At 39.6% G+C, this 17490-nt stretch overlaps 4 protein-coding genes across 4 annotated transcripts in view; 3 read left to right on the forward strand and 1 right to left on the reverse strand.

Moving 5' to 3' along the window:
- Positions 1-17490, reverse strand: part of LOC145457130 (uncharacterized) — a 252504-nt gene that overhangs the window by 114942 nt on the left and 120072 nt on the right. The gene's annotated exons all lie outside the window — the stretch shown is intronic.
- LOC145459778 (uncharacterized) lies at positions 1347-4641 on the forward strand. Its single transcript, XM_080338330.1, has 2 exons — positions 1347-1535; positions 1603-4641. The coding sequence occupies exon 2, from the start codon at positions 1960-1962 to the stop codon at positions 4639-4641; it is 2682 nt and encodes an 893-aa protein (XP_080194456.1). The 5' UTR covers positions 1347-1535; positions 1603-1959.
- On the forward strand, positions 4818-6734 carry LOC145434504 (uncharacterized). Its single transcript, XM_080311859.1, has one exon. It carries the CDS (start codon positions 4818-4820, stop codon positions 6732-6734), a length of 1917 nt encoding a protein of 638 aa, XP_080167985.1.
- On the forward strand, positions 6999-8685 carry LOC145434330 (uncharacterized). The gene is made up of 2 exons (XM_080311693.1): positions 6999-8526; positions 8594-8685. Exon 1 carries the CDS (start codon positions 7173-7175, stop codon positions 8247-8249), a length of 1077 nt encoding a protein of 358 aa, XP_080167819.1. The 5' UTR covers positions 6999-7172; the 3' UTR covers positions 8250-8526; positions 8594-8685.

The following is a 17490-nucleotide window of genomic DNA, read 5'->3' on the forward strand; positions in this document are numbered from 1 at the left end:
GCGGCTGAATGTTCCGTGATAGATATTATGGCGATGCGATGTTTTCGTATTGGATAATAACAAGCTGCGTTTCTGTAAGATATTGAGGGTTTCGAAGCCACAGCTTAACTTCAGCTTTAGAATATTGCAGGTTTTGATAGCAGATATTGTAGGTATAGCAGTATCCGAGCTCAAACCTTGGCAAGTTATTCTCAATCCTGTTTCTGAAGACGTGTGTATTTTCGTTGCAGTTTAATGTTGAACATAAGCTATGGCCTATAAGAACGTATTACATTTTCTGACATTGAACTACACGAAAATGGAAGCGTTGTGGCATTATGAATCATGACGTCGAATGCTTAGGCCTATGTGATAGAAAGGGATCATTTCGCCTCTTGCTTCTAACACGATGACGTGCGAAATACATTGGAAGTGCGATGCAAAGGCATATTACCAGAAAAGTTTGCAATCACGCTGCAAAAGACGATTCAGGTACGAAGTCCTAGTAGTCCTGTAGAATTTGGTCTAAAAATGGGTCAACCTAGAAAAAATTCTTATGAAGACGTTTTACATACCGTTGGAAAGATAATTTTACCAGCTTTTCAATGATAGGTTTTGTCACTTTTTTTACCTAGGGGAAAAATAATTATGACCAAAAACGTGCCAAAGGGTAAAAATTCAAATTAGGGAAAATATTAACATAAAAATATGAACAAAAGACTATAAACTAATGAATTATCAACAGAAAAGCAGGATATAGATGCAAAAGGAATATATGAAAATTAAAATAGAATTATGTATATGTTTCAGGGAGTAAGAGTGAGCAAGACAGGGGGGCGCAAGTAGAGCTATCGTTGTTCGTTATAACTTCATTATGTTATTGTTTACTTACTATGGTCTGTTTCATTTACCTTGCTTGTTTTTTCAAGATAGTGCTTAGTCAAAAAGAAACAGGAATTTGTGTTAAGTGTAGAAACGGCTATCGGACTGGTGATTCACTGTGTCATTCGGGAGCTTATTTCTTAGTGATAATACCACACACCCTTTAAACTCGTGTTGCATTTAAAACAACAATCAATTAAAAACAAACTTGTTTAAAACAAGGCCCTAATTTAAAACATGTTTTTATTGTTTTTTGTTTTTAAGCCATGACATCATGAATATTCAATTGTGACGTCATAATGGATTGAAATTGACCATCGAAATTATAGGGTAAATGTAGCCCCTTTGACAAAATATCTGTACTACAACTGTTGAACCGACTATTTTGATGGTTCCACTTCCAACCATCCCATAACGATATACGTCGGCTAACTTTGGTAGTAATTAACCGTGTGCTCATACAACATGTTTTTGGAAAGTATTTACTGTAACGATAGCATACCATCGTTGTTTAGAAGTACCAAGCCACGCGTGTGATCCTGATGTAAGCCATGCTCTTGGTCTGCCGTGTTTCTTATTTAATTGGCATATTTAGTAATTGTTTACCTTTTTACAGGCATAATTAGTAATTAAGATCAATGATGTTAGTGTAGGATTGTTGCCGGAATAAATTGGTAAGATTTGCATTGTTAGATAGGACGCAGTAAGCTAGTATTGATTCTGTTTTTGTGTAACTTTTAGTTCACCGTATCACTTCCGTATTTCCACTGCAAAAAGAAGATTCATGCGCCTTGGCTTTAGTCAACGAATATATTGAAGAATATACAAGTGTGGATTTGGTTGTGGTACGCGTTGACTACCGGGAGCCTTGCTACGTAATTCGAGTTGATCTTGAAGAGCCGTAATAGTGAACAAATTAGGGAACACTTTACTGAACAATCTATAGTGAACAAGATATTGTTAGTGAACAATTCACAACAATAGTGGACATTTTCAAGTCAGCCTAAGCTTGGTGAAGTTTTTGCATTCCGAAGGAAGGTGGAATTATTACTGTAAAGATTCAAGACATCATTATTGAGTCGTAAGGAAGGAATCGAAATGCTTGATAGTGATGATCCAATTACAGAGGCTTCTGCCCGTCAGGAACCTGAAGATGCAATTCCCTCTAGTGAATTAGCGGGAACAAGTAACCAGGAAGTGTCTGAAGCAGACGTTCAAGAAGGACGCAAGAGAACTCCAACAGAGAAAGGTACTGAATATGCTATTGCTATGTGCCGAGATAAGGTCAAGTCAACACGTTTGGCTCTAACAAAGACGACCACTGAAGTACTAAGCCTGGTATCAGGAGCCGAGCTACACATACTTAAACAAGGGAAAATAAAAGTGACTGATGCTTTCAAGGAATTTTCTGATGCTCATCAGACGTATGTGACTAATCTTATTGAGCCAGATGAGATTGAAGATGCAAATAGTAAATTTGCTCGAGCAAATGAGAGGTACAATGAAGCAGTGAACTCTATAAATGAAACTATCCATCGTGTCGAAGCAGAAGAATCAGATTCAATTTCCATGAGATCCTCCCGTTCAAGCTCGTCCAAAGGTAAACGTTCAACACGTTCTCGTAGGTCTAATGTTTCCTCAATAAAGCAACAACGTTCAGAAGCAGCTGCTGAAAGAGCTGCGTTAGATGTAGACCTACGGTATTCAGCAGCTGAAAACGAATTAAGCCAGAAGCTTGTGTTAGAAGAACAGAAAAAAGAGGAATTGGAAGCAGATAACAGACGATTACGTGCTAAACTTGATGCTTCTCAAACCAGGATTAAGCAACAGATGGAGCATTTAAAGTTGCAGAGAGAAAGAGACAAAGCTCGTGTCCGAGAACGGATCCTAGCAGATGTTGATCATGGACCTGATATAGCAATGGAGACTATGAATCCGCTTGTGGTTCCTACACCGAAGCCGACTTTGAATCCAGCATCCAGATCATTGCAAGTGACTCCTGTTCCAATCGAAATTTCAGGTACTCTATTACCATCAGTTACTAGATTGAACCCACAGTCGACACCGTTTTCTCCATCTGCTGCTTGTGCTGGGTTTGCTGAACCGTTGATTGCATCGCGTCCTGTTGCTCGCAAGGAATCTCTAGAATTTGATTCACCTGTTGAGCCGAGTAAACAGTATCAGAGATCTGTGCCGATCCTGCCATGTGAGGAACCGAAGGTATTCCGTGGTGACATATTGGAGTATCCTGTATGGAAGACTCGTTTCACAGAATTAATTGAAAGAAACGTGAAGGATCCAAGTAGACGACTGAGTTACTTGAATAAATACACTGCAGGAGAAGCAAATCAGCATATTAATACGTTTCTTGTGAATCCAACCACAGAAAGTTACAATGAAGCACAGCAAATTTTGGAAGATTGGTATGGAGATCCTGATGCGATTACCAACAGTTACAGAATGAAGATACTAGAATGGCCTGTGATCTCTACGACAGATGGAGGTAAGGGACTCAGACAATTTTCAAGTTTCCTGACCAGCTGCAAGACTTTGATGACAAATTCTAAGTACTTGTCTATAAATGATGAGAAGGTCAATCAAAGCATTGTATCTAAGTTGTCTGCAGCTCAGAGGGATAATTGGTCCAGAATCATTGCAGAAGCCAAGGAATCTGCTAATGGTCATTCTTTTGTCGCTGAAGCAAATGAATGTAATCGTAATAGAATGGCTCTCTCCAGTTCTGCAACATTCTTGATGTTATGTGATCATGTCAGAAAGGAAGCAAAGGTTGCTACGCAGCCTGTTTATGGCACTGCTATCTTGAACCAGATTGTGGCAGAGAACAGGAAGATTCACGCTCCTTACAAGAAGGATTATAAAAGTGCACGTACATTCGCTACGAATTCATGCAACCAGGTCGACAGCGATGTGAAGCAAGAGAGTGCACCTAAGTTTGGAAGTGAATCCAGAAAGGAATTTAACTGTCTCTACTGTCATGGCCAACATGGATTATTCAAATGTGCCAGTTTCAAAGATGCAGAGTATTCAGCAAAGATTCAGTTCCTTCGTGAGAACAGACTCTGCTTCGGGTGTTTAAAGCAGAATCATATCACAAAGTTCTGCAGACATAGACTCAGATGTGAAGTATGCAACAAGGTTCACCCGACAGTTCTCCATAGGGACAGTACCGACACAGAAGTTATGCACAGATCTACTCCAGAGTCAAGACCTGCTACAAGTAAGCAGAAGACAAGTTCCGCAAATTGTCTCATGACTGGAATAGATCGGGTTAAGTCGACGAGAATCGTGCCGGTTTGGATTCAAGATGCGCTGCATCCAGAAAAGGAGATCAAAACGTATTGTGCTTTGGATGAACACAGTGATTGCACCTTCATCTCTGAGAAGTTGATGGACCAGTTTGATGTTGAATCACATGAGGTAAATCTTCGTATCACTACTCTTTATAACGTTACTATGGCTGCGGCTCGAAAGGTAAAGGGGTTGAGAGTGAGAGGATTGGGCGGACCTTATATTGATTTACCTTCGTGTTATTCTACTGATGAGATACCCGTAAGCACTGAACAAGTGGTGTCAAGGTCTATGATCAAAGATTGCCCTAAGTACCAAGGCATAATGAGTGAATGTGTGGAATTTGATTCCAATATTGATGTTGGCATTCTGATTGGCATAGATGGCATCGAGGCTCTGAGTCCCATGGAAGTTATCACTGATAAAGAGTCCAACAGCTTGCTATTAAATCAGTGTTGGGATGGAGTATAGTTGGCCTTGTAACAAAATCATGTCCAAGCACTCTGCATTGTAATCGCATTGTGAGTCACAATGTTAACAATTCGAGTTTTGTGCCAATTCATCAGACCAAAGAATTGATTAATCCAGTGACGGTGCTGAAATGCTTTGAACAGGATTTTTCAGAAATTTCTTCAAAACCTGGCATCATGTCAGCAAGCCTTTCAGACAAGCCAATATCTATAGAAGACAAGAAGTTTTTGAAAATTTGTGAAAATGGAATAGAGAAGACGGCAACTGGACATTATGAGCTACCGTTACCATTTCGTAATGAGCCGAAAATTCGTAACAACAAACCACTTGCCATCAAACGATTGCAGGCAGTGAAGAAGAAAATGTCTCAAGATCCGAAGTATAAACATGACTACTGTGAGTTCATGGAGAAGATCATTAGTAAAGGTTATGCTGAGAAAGTTAAGAAAGATGATGGCGGGACTCCTGGACAGACCTGGTATTTGATTCATCATGGAGTTTACCATCCTACGAAACCGAATAAAATTCGAGTTGTGTACGATGGAAGCGCTAAGTATCAGGGAGACTGTCTGAATGATCTCTTGCTTCCAGGGCCATGTTTGATGAATTCCATAATTGGAGTCATGTTAAGATTCCGTAAAGGATTGTATTGCTTCACTGCGGACATCGAACAGATGTTTTATTCGGTTCATCTGAAACCAGAATATCGAGACTTCTTTCGCTTCCTCTGGTGGGAAAATGGAGATACGAGCAGGGATCCTGTAGAATACAGAATGACTGTACATTCATTTGGTGTTTCTTCGTCACCTGGCTGTAGTATATTTGCTCTGAAGAAGACTGCCGAGGACAATGCAGAAGAGTTTGGTGCTGATGTAGCCAAGGTGATAATATCAAGTTCATATGTGGAAGATATTCTTGCCAGCTGTGATTCCATTTCAGAAAGTTTATTGTTGACGAAGTCCTGTAAAGAAGTTTGTAAAAGAGAAGGTTTTAATCTCACGAAGTTTGCTGCCAACAACACTGAGGTTTTGAGTAAGATTCCTGTTGAAGATAGATGCTCGGAGGTGAAAAATATTGATTTGGCATGTGACAGCCTAACTGTTCTAAGAACCCTGGGCGTTGAATGGTGTATTGAGTCCGACAGTTTCATGTTTCGGGTTTCAGTGAAGGAAAGACCCTTCACCAGGCGTGGATTACTTGGAACTGTTTGCAGTATTTATGATCCGTGTGGCTATTTAGCTCCTCTGGTCTTGGAAGGAAAGCTCATCCTTCAAAGTATGGTAAAAGATAAAAAGGACTGGGATGAAGCTTTGCCAGCTGATCTAAAGCCACGTTGGGAGAAATGGATCAGTGAATTGCCACTTATTTCAGAATTGAAAGTGAGAAGATGCTTCAAACCAGAAGGTTTCGGTGATATTAGGAAAGCCGAATTGCATCATTTCAGTGATGCTTCAAAAAAGGCATATGGACAATGCTCATATTTGCGTCTTATTGATGACAACAACAATATCCATTGTTCCTTTGTTATTGGAAAGTCGAGAGTGGCACCCTTGAAATTTGTGACAGTACCGCGATTGGAATTAACTGCCGCTGTGGTTTCTGTGCGTGTTGGAAAGATGTTACAAGACGAGTTGGAATATGAGCATCTGACAGAAACTTATTGGACAGACAGTTCAGTTGTTTTGGGATATATTTCGAATGAGTCTAAAAGATTCCATACTTACATTGCGAATCGTGTGGAAGAAATTCGAAGCCACAGTCAGACCAACGATTGGCTTCATGTGCCGACAAAGGATAATGTTGCTGACGATGCATCGAGAGGAATGACTGCAAAGGAACTGACGAATCAGTGCCGGTATTTGAATGGTCCAAGTTTTTTGTGGAAGTCATTACCTGCTGACTCAAAGAGCTCAAATGAATTTTCTGCGTTGAATGAAGAAGATCCAGAAGTTAGGAAAGCAACTGTTTTGACAACTAAAGGAGAAGTTGAGTTGCCAGATCTTCTTGAAAAGATGTGTTATCATTCATCGTGGCGGAAAGTTCTTCTTTTCACAGCGGTTATGAAAAGATTTATCAAGTATTGGAAAATCTAATTGGATGCCAGAAAGAGTAAGCTTTCACCCAATTATGATGAGATAAGGGCACCAGTATCAGTGCAAGAAATGAACAAAGCCAAATGTTGCGTAATCAAGTTGGTGCAGTATGATGTTTTCCAAGAAGAATTGAAGGACATTGAAACGTGTGTGGATGTTGGTGACGGAAGTACCAACAGGAGTGTGAAAGTAAAGAAATCTTCCTGTATGTACAAACTGCGCCCGTTCGTGGATTCAGATGGATTGCTTCGTGTCGGAGGTAGATTGCTTTTGTCAAGTTTACCAGAAGGGTTGAAACACCCAGTCATACTACCGAAAAATCATCACTTGACAAAACTTATAATTCAACACTACCATGAGAATACAAAACATCAAGGACGTGGAATCACACAAAATACAATACGAAATGCAGGATTTTGGATAATTGGAGCAACAAGAATGATTTCTCAGTGCATTTCGAATTGTTGCACCTGTTGCAGACTGCGAGGACAAGTATTGCAGCAGAAGATGGCCGATTTGCCAGCCGACAGAATCGAAGTGGAGGCACCTTTCAGTTATTGCGGTTTGGATATATTTGGACCATGGATCATCAAGCAGGGTCGCAAAGAATTGAAAAGGTATGGTGTACTCTTTACCTGCTTGTCCAGCCGTGCTGTCCGCATAGAAGTAGCCACCAGTTTGGAAACTGATAGCTTTTTGAATGCTTTACGTCGTTTTGTATGTCGTAATGGACCGGTACGTCAAATTCGTTGCGACAGAGGCTCTAACTTTGTTGGGGCATCCAGAGAGTTACAGCAAGCTTATAAGCTGATGAATCATGATAAAATTCAGAAGTCGCTTTTGATGGACGAGTGTGATTATTTTCCATTCAAATTTAATGCGCCTTCAGCATCTTATCAAGGAGGAGTATGGGAAAGACAGATTCGTAGCTGTCGAGCTGTTCTTTCGTCTTTGTTGATGAAGAATGGTCACCAGTTGGATGAAGATTCGCTTCACACGTTCATGGTGGAAGCAGAAAATATTGTGAACAGCAGGCCGCTGACTGTGGAGAACTTGACAAATCCAGATGGACTTATACCTTTGTCTCCACACAATATTTTGACTATGAAGACAAAATTGGTGTTACCACCACACGGAATATTTGGGAAACCTGACATGTATTTGAGGAAACGTTGGCGTCGTGTTCAGCATTTATCGAATGAATTTTGGCAAAGATGGCGGAAGGAGTATTTACAATCATTACAAGAACGTCCAAAGTGGAACTCAACCCGCCGTGATTTGAAAGTTGATGATATTGTGATCATCGTTGATGACAACAGTCCCAGAAACTGTTGGAAAATGGCTCGAGTCGACAAGGTTTACCCGAATGAAGATGGACATGTTCGCAGAGTTTTGTGTCGTGTCGCAAACTCCGCTCTTGATTCTAAGGGTAGAAGAACGAAAGATGCCTTGCTTCTGGAGCGACCGATTCAGAAGTTGATTTTACTGAAGAAGGCAGAAGAACCGGGACTATAGCCCGACGAGGAGCCTTTTTGTTTACTGTTAAACTGTTTGATTTTTGGTGTTAATGTTATTTAGAAATGCAGTCATTTCTAGGGGGGGAATGTAACGATAGCATACCATCGTTGTTTAGAAGTACCAAGCCACGCGTGTGATCCTGATGTAAGCCATGCTCTTGGTCTGCCGTGTTTCTTATTTAATTGGCATATTTAGTAATTGTTTACCTTTTTACAGGCATAATTAGTAATTAAGATCAATGATGTTAGTGTAGGATTGTTGCCGGAATAAATTGGTAAGATTTGCATTGTTAGATAGGACGCAGTAAGCTAGTATTGATTCTGTTTTTGTGTAACTTTTAGTTCACCGTATCACTTCCGTATTTCCACTGCAAAAAGAAGATTCATGCGCCTTGGCTTTAGTCAACGAATATATTGAAGGATATACAAGTGTGGATTTGGTTGTGGTACGCGTTGACTACCGGGAGCCTTGCTACGTAATTCGAGTTGATCTTGAAGAGCCGTAATATTTACACAAGGCAGAATTTTATAACTTGAAAAAATACAATTTTGTATTTCAAAACACCGTTTGTTTTAAATGCAACCCTACTTTGGACACTATAACTGGTCATGCTTTGAAACTGAATTGCGAAAAGCTGATCGCAAGTTTTCAGAAAAATTAAGGAAATGGCCATATTACGTACATCCACACATCATGCCGTAATTTATTGAGAAACCATGCTAGATCCAAGAAACGTTTGTGGTGGCTTAATCAAAAATTGGTATTTCTTCACTGGCAAATAATTTTGCTCTGAGAAATGGTATTTGACCTGTGGGGTTCAGATTGCCATGATAGAATAATTAGACACGAGCCACTTAGGCAGCTATCGATAATTAGATAGGCTTATATTTATTTCGAAGTTTACGGTCAACATAACGGCAATCCTTTTCGGCTGAGGTTTTCTCTCAGGCGATATATTGGCACACTTTTCAGAGTACCAAATATACTTCGTATGTTTTCGTGCATCGCGGCGTGGTAATGGTCGACGCCGAAATGCCTATTTTTATTTTCTATAAATATTGCTTTTTTTCTGGGGGAAGGGTACTCAATAATAAAAAATTCGGTAACATGAAATTACGACCAGCGCGAAAAAAATTGAAAAGAGTTGCATAAAGTGATGTATAAATAATTTATGTACATTCACCGACATTCTTCCGGGTTCCCTTCGAGATCGCGACCCCCAATTGGAAGATTTGGGGTGCGGCAGTAACGGTCCTGGTAAGAGATCAAAGTCCTGTTGCTGTTTTCTGGTTGAGATTTTACTATTGGAATTATTGTGCGCTTCAATAGCATATACATATATTAATTGCATGTGGTATATTCGTAGTCAAATCAAGGCTGTTATAACAGCCTTCGGGGAAGGGTTCATATCATGTGCTTCGATCCAGATATACGCAGTCCGAATTCCCATCTGTGATTGGCAATACGGAAAAATAGTTGTATTGGGTTTTGTTTTAGTGCTTTGTTTGACTAGTAAATCAACTGGGAATGCCATGGAGATATCCGCCCACATTGAATTTGGTACTGCACCCAGTTATTAATTTTAACACAAATGTATTCCAAACAAAGCTCCGCTCCGCGACGTTGTTGGCTGCCAATGATTTCATGTATGTAGTATAGCCTTAACAGCCCCTAAAGGGCGGCAACTGAATATATTTTCGAATATTCTACCAATGGGTATTGTGTCATTATAAACATTTTGCGTTAGCCGAGAAGATACATGTTACGATTTCGTATGTAGCCACCTCCATAACTGTCGAAAGTATGCGACCACCCTCACCCCGACCAAATATACTTAGATATTTCTGCCAATTGAAGTAGTTTTCACGTGTCTTAAAAATTACTACTTATTTTACTAAATGAGTAGAAAATATAGGGAGTTACTTGTGCTACTTGAGTAGCTTAGCCAATCACTTCTACAAACTCTAGTTCAGTGGTTCTCAACCGGGGGTCCGCGGACCCCTGGGGGTCCGTGAAGCATTTTCAGGGGGTTCACGACGCGAAGTGGATGTACAAAATAGTTGATAACCTAATTTATATTTTTCATATTAGGAAAATCCCGAGGCAGTTTTGCTTCATTACAGTAGAACTCACATCAACAGGATGGCCGTCTGAGATGGAATATCCTGCTGTATGGACTCATTTTAGTTGCTAAATTGCCAATAGCCCACTGATACAAATATTTGGCTGTGTAGAGGTGTTTTGATGGGCATTGTGTAAAAATTTATGGTTGGATAAGTAATGTCAATCATGGAGACTTTAGAATGTTCGCAAAAATCCGTTTTCTCCTGCGATATAGGCCTACATACCCATTTCCATAATAACTTCAACATGAGCTGCTAGTTATAAATTAACAGGCTTGGCGTTATATGTTCAATATTAAATAGTTTGTCAATTTTGGTGTCATCATTGTTCCGATCATACCCAAATGTGTCGTCAGAAGCGTTTTGCCTTATTATTACATTCGCCACCACCTTTATTTGTCTAAATGGATTTTTAGCACTCGCTGATATGAAATCGAAGGCGCAGATTTTGAAGACACGACCACGTATTTGAAAAAAGCAGTTGAATAATTATCTTTGAAATAATAAAACTCAACCTGATTTCTACATAAATAGAATGCTGTTATTTTCAAGAAAAGTAATTTTGTTGCTGTTTATCAGTGGCCTACAGTTATCATTTGTACAAGACAGATGACGATGGTACGATAATTGAGCTAAATTTTAACTAAAACTTCATGGGGGGGGGGGGTCCAAAAGGGGTCCGCGAATACAAAAAGGTTGAGAACCACTGCTCAAGTTCATAGTAAAATATTACGGAAAATCAGAAACCGTCAAAAATGAAAAGCTTTTTGTATATTGAATTGACGTTTAATAACATTGCGAAACACAAACAAAAAGCCTCGATACCATTTAAAAACATCTCTGCCCCTGTTCCAGAATGGTATTTAGTGTGGGTTTTTGAATTTGTTTACCAGTGTAATTTTATGGGTCGAAAAGAGCTTCTGACTGAACGATGATAGAGAATCACTGTATTCAAGTTCACCGAAAACTCACTCGATCTGTATTACAACAACTCATGTTTAATGATAGATGATTTCAATAACAATATTTGAATTGTTGCTATTGTATGCTAACCGTGATGTCACTAGCGAAAGCTGAAATTTGATTAATTTATGAATATGAGAAAAATTGATACGGAAACAATCTGACGTGATGGAGAAATTATTAGCAAAGAATCGGATTCAGCAACCATAAATTAGCTTTAATCAATAATTGAAATTTTTGACGCTAATTTTATTTCGAAATTTGTAAACCACTGTTATCTCCGTCGCGGTCAACTTTTGCCCCCTTAACGTATGATAAATACCTCTTAAATAAAGTTATGTTTCATTGTTTCGCTGTTCGATTGTTAGCATGCTTTACTGGGGGTGATATTCCAATTTATGGTGTTGTATTCTGATACGAAGGTATCGTATTTTAGCTTATAATTGTATTTTAATGTTAGGCAAAATAGTGCTTTATCCCCTGGCACGTTTTTGGTCATAACTGTTTTCCCCAAGGTAAAAAAAGTGGCAAAACCCATCATTGAAAAGCTGATAAAATTATCTTTCCAGCGGTATATAATACGTCTTTATAAGAATTTTTTCTAGGTTGACCGAAATTTCTACAGGACTATAGGCCAGGAGTATTAAACTCAACTTGCGTCGCTGGCCGGATTCAAACTTTCAAACCCCTCGCGGGCCGGATCAGTTGAATGATTCCAAAATGTTACCTCAAAATGCCCGCCCTTGCTTTTCGCTTGAATACTTTATTATCAATGCTGCCTACATTTTAGTAATATTAATTTTTAATAATAGTTTGACAAACGTCTATGTTCCCCTTGTTTTAGTCGTAATCAGGAGGTAACTCGGCGTATGCCCTTCGAGGAACACAAGTGATTTTATTGTAAACGTATCGTTAAAATTTGTCTCGTTATTATCATTAATCGTCATTCGGGTTTCTCTATCTCTCCGGGGCCTTTTGAGAGAGAGAGAGAGAGAGAGAGAGAGAGAGAGAGAGAGAGAGAGATGATATTCTTTTTCGCCTGCACCATCGAGATGCTTTGGCGACGGAGTTGCGATACGGCCCCATTTGGTCATCTAGTCTGCGCCCCCGTTTTTTTCTCCTCCATGCTATCCGTGATTGCTGAGCGCCTAGCAGGATAGCTGCGGATACCAATTTTCGAGTCTTTGGTATGACCCGGCCGGGGATCGAACCCACGACCTACCGCTCGAGAAGCCGGACGCATAACCATTATACACCATCTAAAGTCAGAAGTGATACCGCAGTGCGACCAAATATGTTTGAATTGTATTTTTTGTGACTAATATATTCTCCATGCGTCCTGCATATAACAGTTTCACTTTTTCGCTTCGCGAATAACTACTTTTTGCCTCATTTTTTCTTAAAAATCTGAACTCAGTGTGCACTTTTTTTAGTTTTGAGAATTGCATGTCAGTATCACCAACTTGTTCCTGATGGTGACTAGAGTAAAACCATAGCACCACTGTCGGTCGGATAATTATAATACGGCCTATGATCTTGACATTTGTTGCCTTGCGGGAAGTATTTCTTAAAATAATATCTCAACATTTGTTAGAAAATGTGCTGGGTAGCACAGTTTTTTTTCAAACTACTCAGAATTGCTTCGCGGGCCAGATGAAATCGTCTGACGGGCCGTATACTCGACACCCCTTTCCTAGGCCATCATTTTTCGAGAAATTGATAAGTATATGAAAAGTCGCAGTATGTCATACTATAGCGTCTAAAAATTTCCAAATTGTAACTGTGTTGATGACTGCATATCTTTGTTCAGATTATAGAAGAACCTACAAAAAAACATGACCCATAGTGGAGTCCTTCAACTGCTGCTGAAGATGTGATGAAGCCCTCTTCATTCAGGCGGATGCTGACTGATGATCTCCACAAGAAATACTGGATTCTCGTCATTGTCCACATTTACTTTACTTTGTTTACGTGTTCCCGCAACAAATAAACCTGATTCAAATTTACTGGTCTCAGGAACGTAAAACTGCTGCAAGGGACCAGACAAGTATATTGATATTACAGCAGATTTCTGTTAGCTTTAGTTAGGGAAATTTTCCGTAAAGTTTTCTACGGTCAGCATATGTAAAATCAAATTATACGGGGAGAGGTATTTCGAATTTACTAGTCTCATCAGCGTAAAACTCCTGCACTGGACCACACCAGTAATTTGGTCTTACAGCCGTTTTCCTTTACATCAGGTAACGGGAATTTTCCGTAACAATTTTAACGGTCAGTCTTTGTACAACTAAATTACGGTTAATAATATTTACGGGATTTTTTTTTCAAATTTACCGGTCTCAGTGTCGTAAAACTGCTGCCAGGACCAGACCAGTAATTTGGCGTAGAAAATTTCGAACCGTGTGGGCTCACCATAGACATATGGTAATACAGTAGCCTACTGTGAGGGACTGAATATCTCGTCCACTACATATAATCTTCTAATTAACCCGCAACATCTTAACTGCAGTCACCGAATTCGTTGACTCTTGTCACGCCATGCAGTGACTTATCCCACCCCTTCACATGCATTTGTCCTGAATTGACTATTCTTTACGATTAACTTTTCACATGGTGTACAAGACCTTTCATGGTGATATGCAACACTTCATTTTTACCTTCTATATTAATATCAATAATTTACCAATGTTATTGACGAAATTCAGTCATGAATCAGAAGTTTGAATAATCACCCTACGGGGGTGCAAGACTCAACATTCAGTAAGCGCTGCTCATCCTATGGGGGTCAAAGACCAATGTTTGGGGGAAGGGTCGAAGAGGTGCTGTATATGTCCTTATTCTGTCTACAACCAACCCTAATATGGTATAGATGCACAGTGGTTATAAACCTTTTGTGACCTCGCGGACTGGTAAATTTCGAAACAAAAATGTCTCGGACCGGTAAACCTTCAAATATTTATGAGTGTAGTTTACGCAAGGCGAGGCTTGCGAAGTCCTTTTATACACCACTAAATTGATCGTGATTTTTCGGTATCCTTTGAAACATTAGATGCTGTTTCCCAGGCCTTATTATACTGTTGGTATCGCTTATTTGCACTGTCGGAATTTAACGACGTTTGTTTGAAAGCTTCCGCAGCTTCCACGTATAGCTTCTCGATAAATTTACAATTCGATGTTTTATTTCCCTCATTAATGGACAAGCGTCCATCTTCACGCATTTTGGAATTGAGATATGAAATTCCAATATCTGTCGCGGACCGGCAGGAACTTGCCACGGACCGGCGGTTAGGAACCGCTGCTTGTAGATGGTTGAAGATCCAAATGTTGAGTAAAGAATTGCGAATTAACGATTGATGCTCGTTTCAAGTATGGCCACATAGGAATAATATTCCTGGCAGTTGAACAAAGAACATGCGTAACGTAACGACATGCGTGACTCTTATACAATTGCACTTTACTACATGAACACATGGAGTATCTATTTACTACTTGTGAGTAATTCGTTACGCAATGACGAGCAAAGCTGATACTCGTGAGGTAATATTGAGCAGTGGAGTTTGCAAATCCTACATTTCTGCGATCTATAACCTTATATAATATTGCACTCCCCCTTCTTCACGAATAGTCAGTTGTCATATTCCTTTTACACGTAAAAAGTAATCGTTCTTTCACTAAGAAATCGATTACGATTACGATTACTTCGGATTTTGTTCGAATGTAATCGAATGAGATTACGATTACTTGAAAATGCTGTAATCGTCGTAATCGATTACGATTACTAATCACGATTACCGCATATCTGCACACCATACCAAGTGACGACTCAGGCCACATTATGCCATAATGCTGAAGTACATGCTGAATTTTTAAACGTCGCCAACTAGGGAAATCAAATGCTATAATATTCCCATAAAATCATCAAGTCGAGATGAGTCCCGTAGGCCGGCTGGATTGTTTACATTATACAAAGATGCATTCTTCATATCAATTTCATTGATTGGTTAAATAAGTATAATTCGCTGAATATCTACATGTAGTATATATCATTCTTGATGTTGTGTGATTGCTGGTCCAGCTCACAGCAGAGATTCACTAAATATTCTAAAACGGAAAGCTGAATATTTCGAGCTTTGGCAGCAAAGCAAGCGCAAGAGATTGGCAAGGTGCATCTCGCTGAGTATTGATTTCCTTTTATGCGGCCAGCGCCAGCAATAGAGTGGTCCGAAGTTGAAATGCAACTAATTTCATCTAAAGATGTTATAATGACGTGAATAATTGTAATAAATTAAAAAGGTTTACAGTGCAGAACTTACCATGGCTCGTTTGTGAACGTGAACCTCTACAATTTTGAGGCTCACACGCAGAACGCGAACGTGAACCTCACGTTCACACCATCCCTAGTAAATAGGCCTATATATTTCCGTATACTATATGGCTGTTTCTTGTCACTGTAATTGTAATTCTAAAATAATGAAGGAGAAGTGTAAATACTATTTCAATACTATCACGAAATGAAATAATTATTTCGGTGAAAATTTGGGAATGAGATCACATTCCTCTTCTATACCACTAGCACCTTAGACCGAACCGAATCAATAATTCAAATCCGATGTCTCAACAATACTGTTCCAGTCATTCTGAAAATTAAAAAAAAAAAAAACAGTAAATCAAAGTCAACCATGAAGATTACTCAAATGGTATAGGAATAATGAATTAGTTCAATTAGAGAGAATAAGAGCATTAGTCAGCACCAATAGTCCAGTCACACAGTCGACTCCATTTAATTTGGACAGTTTGGTTCCTCTTACCTTTGCCTATGTTAAGCTGACATACGGCTTTGTCAGAGTTAAGCGGAAAACCAATTGTGCGTAAAGGCACACAGTGCATGCAACATTCGAGATTGTTGCAGTACAACTGAAGCTACGTTATACTGCAGTAATGCAAGGAATAAATCGTATTCAATGTAAACCAGTGGTTACTAACTTTTTTCGACTCATCGTCCCGTTATCATGCTCGACGCAAACTCCCCCTCCCTCCCTCCCTCTCTCCCTCCCTCATTTACAGGAATAGGTAGAGAGCAGAGGTGGTCAGTAACGAAGTACTTCTACTTTTTGAAGTACTTGAAGTAGATTTTGCCTACTCACACTACTTTTTAAGTAGTTACGATTTTAGACTACTTCTACTTCTACTTGACAGTTTTCAGTTTTGTAGGCAAAAATAAGTCTAGAATACCTACTTACTTACTTACTTACTTGTGAACCACCACTCCTACTTCTACTTGAGTAGAAATTCCAGCGTTACTTCTATTTCGAAGGTTTATTGCTTATAAAGGCCTAGTGCAGTATACAGTGCTGTGCTAGCTCGGTCACAGGCCCTCCTAACACACATGTAAATGACTATAGTCCTAAGCATGCCTTATTCGCTTTCGTTTTGCAAGAGCATGGGAAAAGCTTTACCCATAATTCGCTTCGGAGCCTTCGGGGCTTCGTCACCCTTTCGGGCGATGGTGACTACTTTGACCACCTCTAGTAGAGAGGCCATATAAACGGGAAATTTTGAACAACTGAACACTAATCGCTGGTGAATTGACTCAAAACGTCATTTCTTCGACATGACTCTCGGAAGATCCGTGTCCACGTATAATCAGTGAGAGTTTACCTTTTTTCAGTCAACTTTCGAGGCAAATCCAGACCAACCCGTTTTTCACGTGCATTTCGTGTCGGTTGGTTAAATATAGCAGTTCTAACATTTTCGCACCCGCATCGCCCCCTTCGTACGCTTTCCCACCCCAATCGCACCCTTCTTTATTTCGGCCTCCTGTTTCTCAAATTCACCCACTGGGGGGCGATATCGCCCGTGAAAACCACTAATGTAAACTATATGTCCAAAGCATAACGACGAATAGAATATTGATGGACTTATCAACGTATTGTACTTCAATAGCTGTTAAGTCAATTAGACATCTGTGGCCGATCAAATTTGTCAACAAACTCGGCATGTCGGACGTAAAAACCCTCAGTAAAGACTTCACGATCATCAGCTAGATTGGAATGCAGCTTTGTCTTGGTAATGTTCTTGGTCGAAAAATGTTTCGATACAATAAGCAAGTAGCGGGAGATTACGGCAGGATGTGGCCTCATGTAAGATCGTAA

The sequence above is a fragment of the Botryllus schlosseri genome, chromosome 2, assembly GCF_051294905.1.
Source record: "Botryllus schlosseri isolate E-star chromosome 2, Bs_hap1, whole genome shotgun sequence".
NCBI lineage: Eukaryota > Metazoa > Chordata > Ascidiacea > Stolidobranchia > Styelidae > Botryllus > Botryllus schlosseri.

Bases quoted from the DNA above. Each gene is read 5' to 3' on its own strand.
- LOC145434504 (XM_080311859.1), top strand. From the start codon at position 4,818: ATGTCAGCAAGCCTTTCAGACAAGCCAATATCTATAGAAGACAAGAAG.
- LOC145459778 (XM_080338330.1), top strand. From the start codon at position 1,960: ATGCTTGATAGTGATGATCCAATTACAGAGGCTTCTGCCCGTCAGGAA.
- LOC145434330 (XM_080311693.1), top strand. From the start codon at position 7,173: ATGATTTCTCAGTGCATTTCGAATTGTTGCACCTGTTGCAGACTGCGA.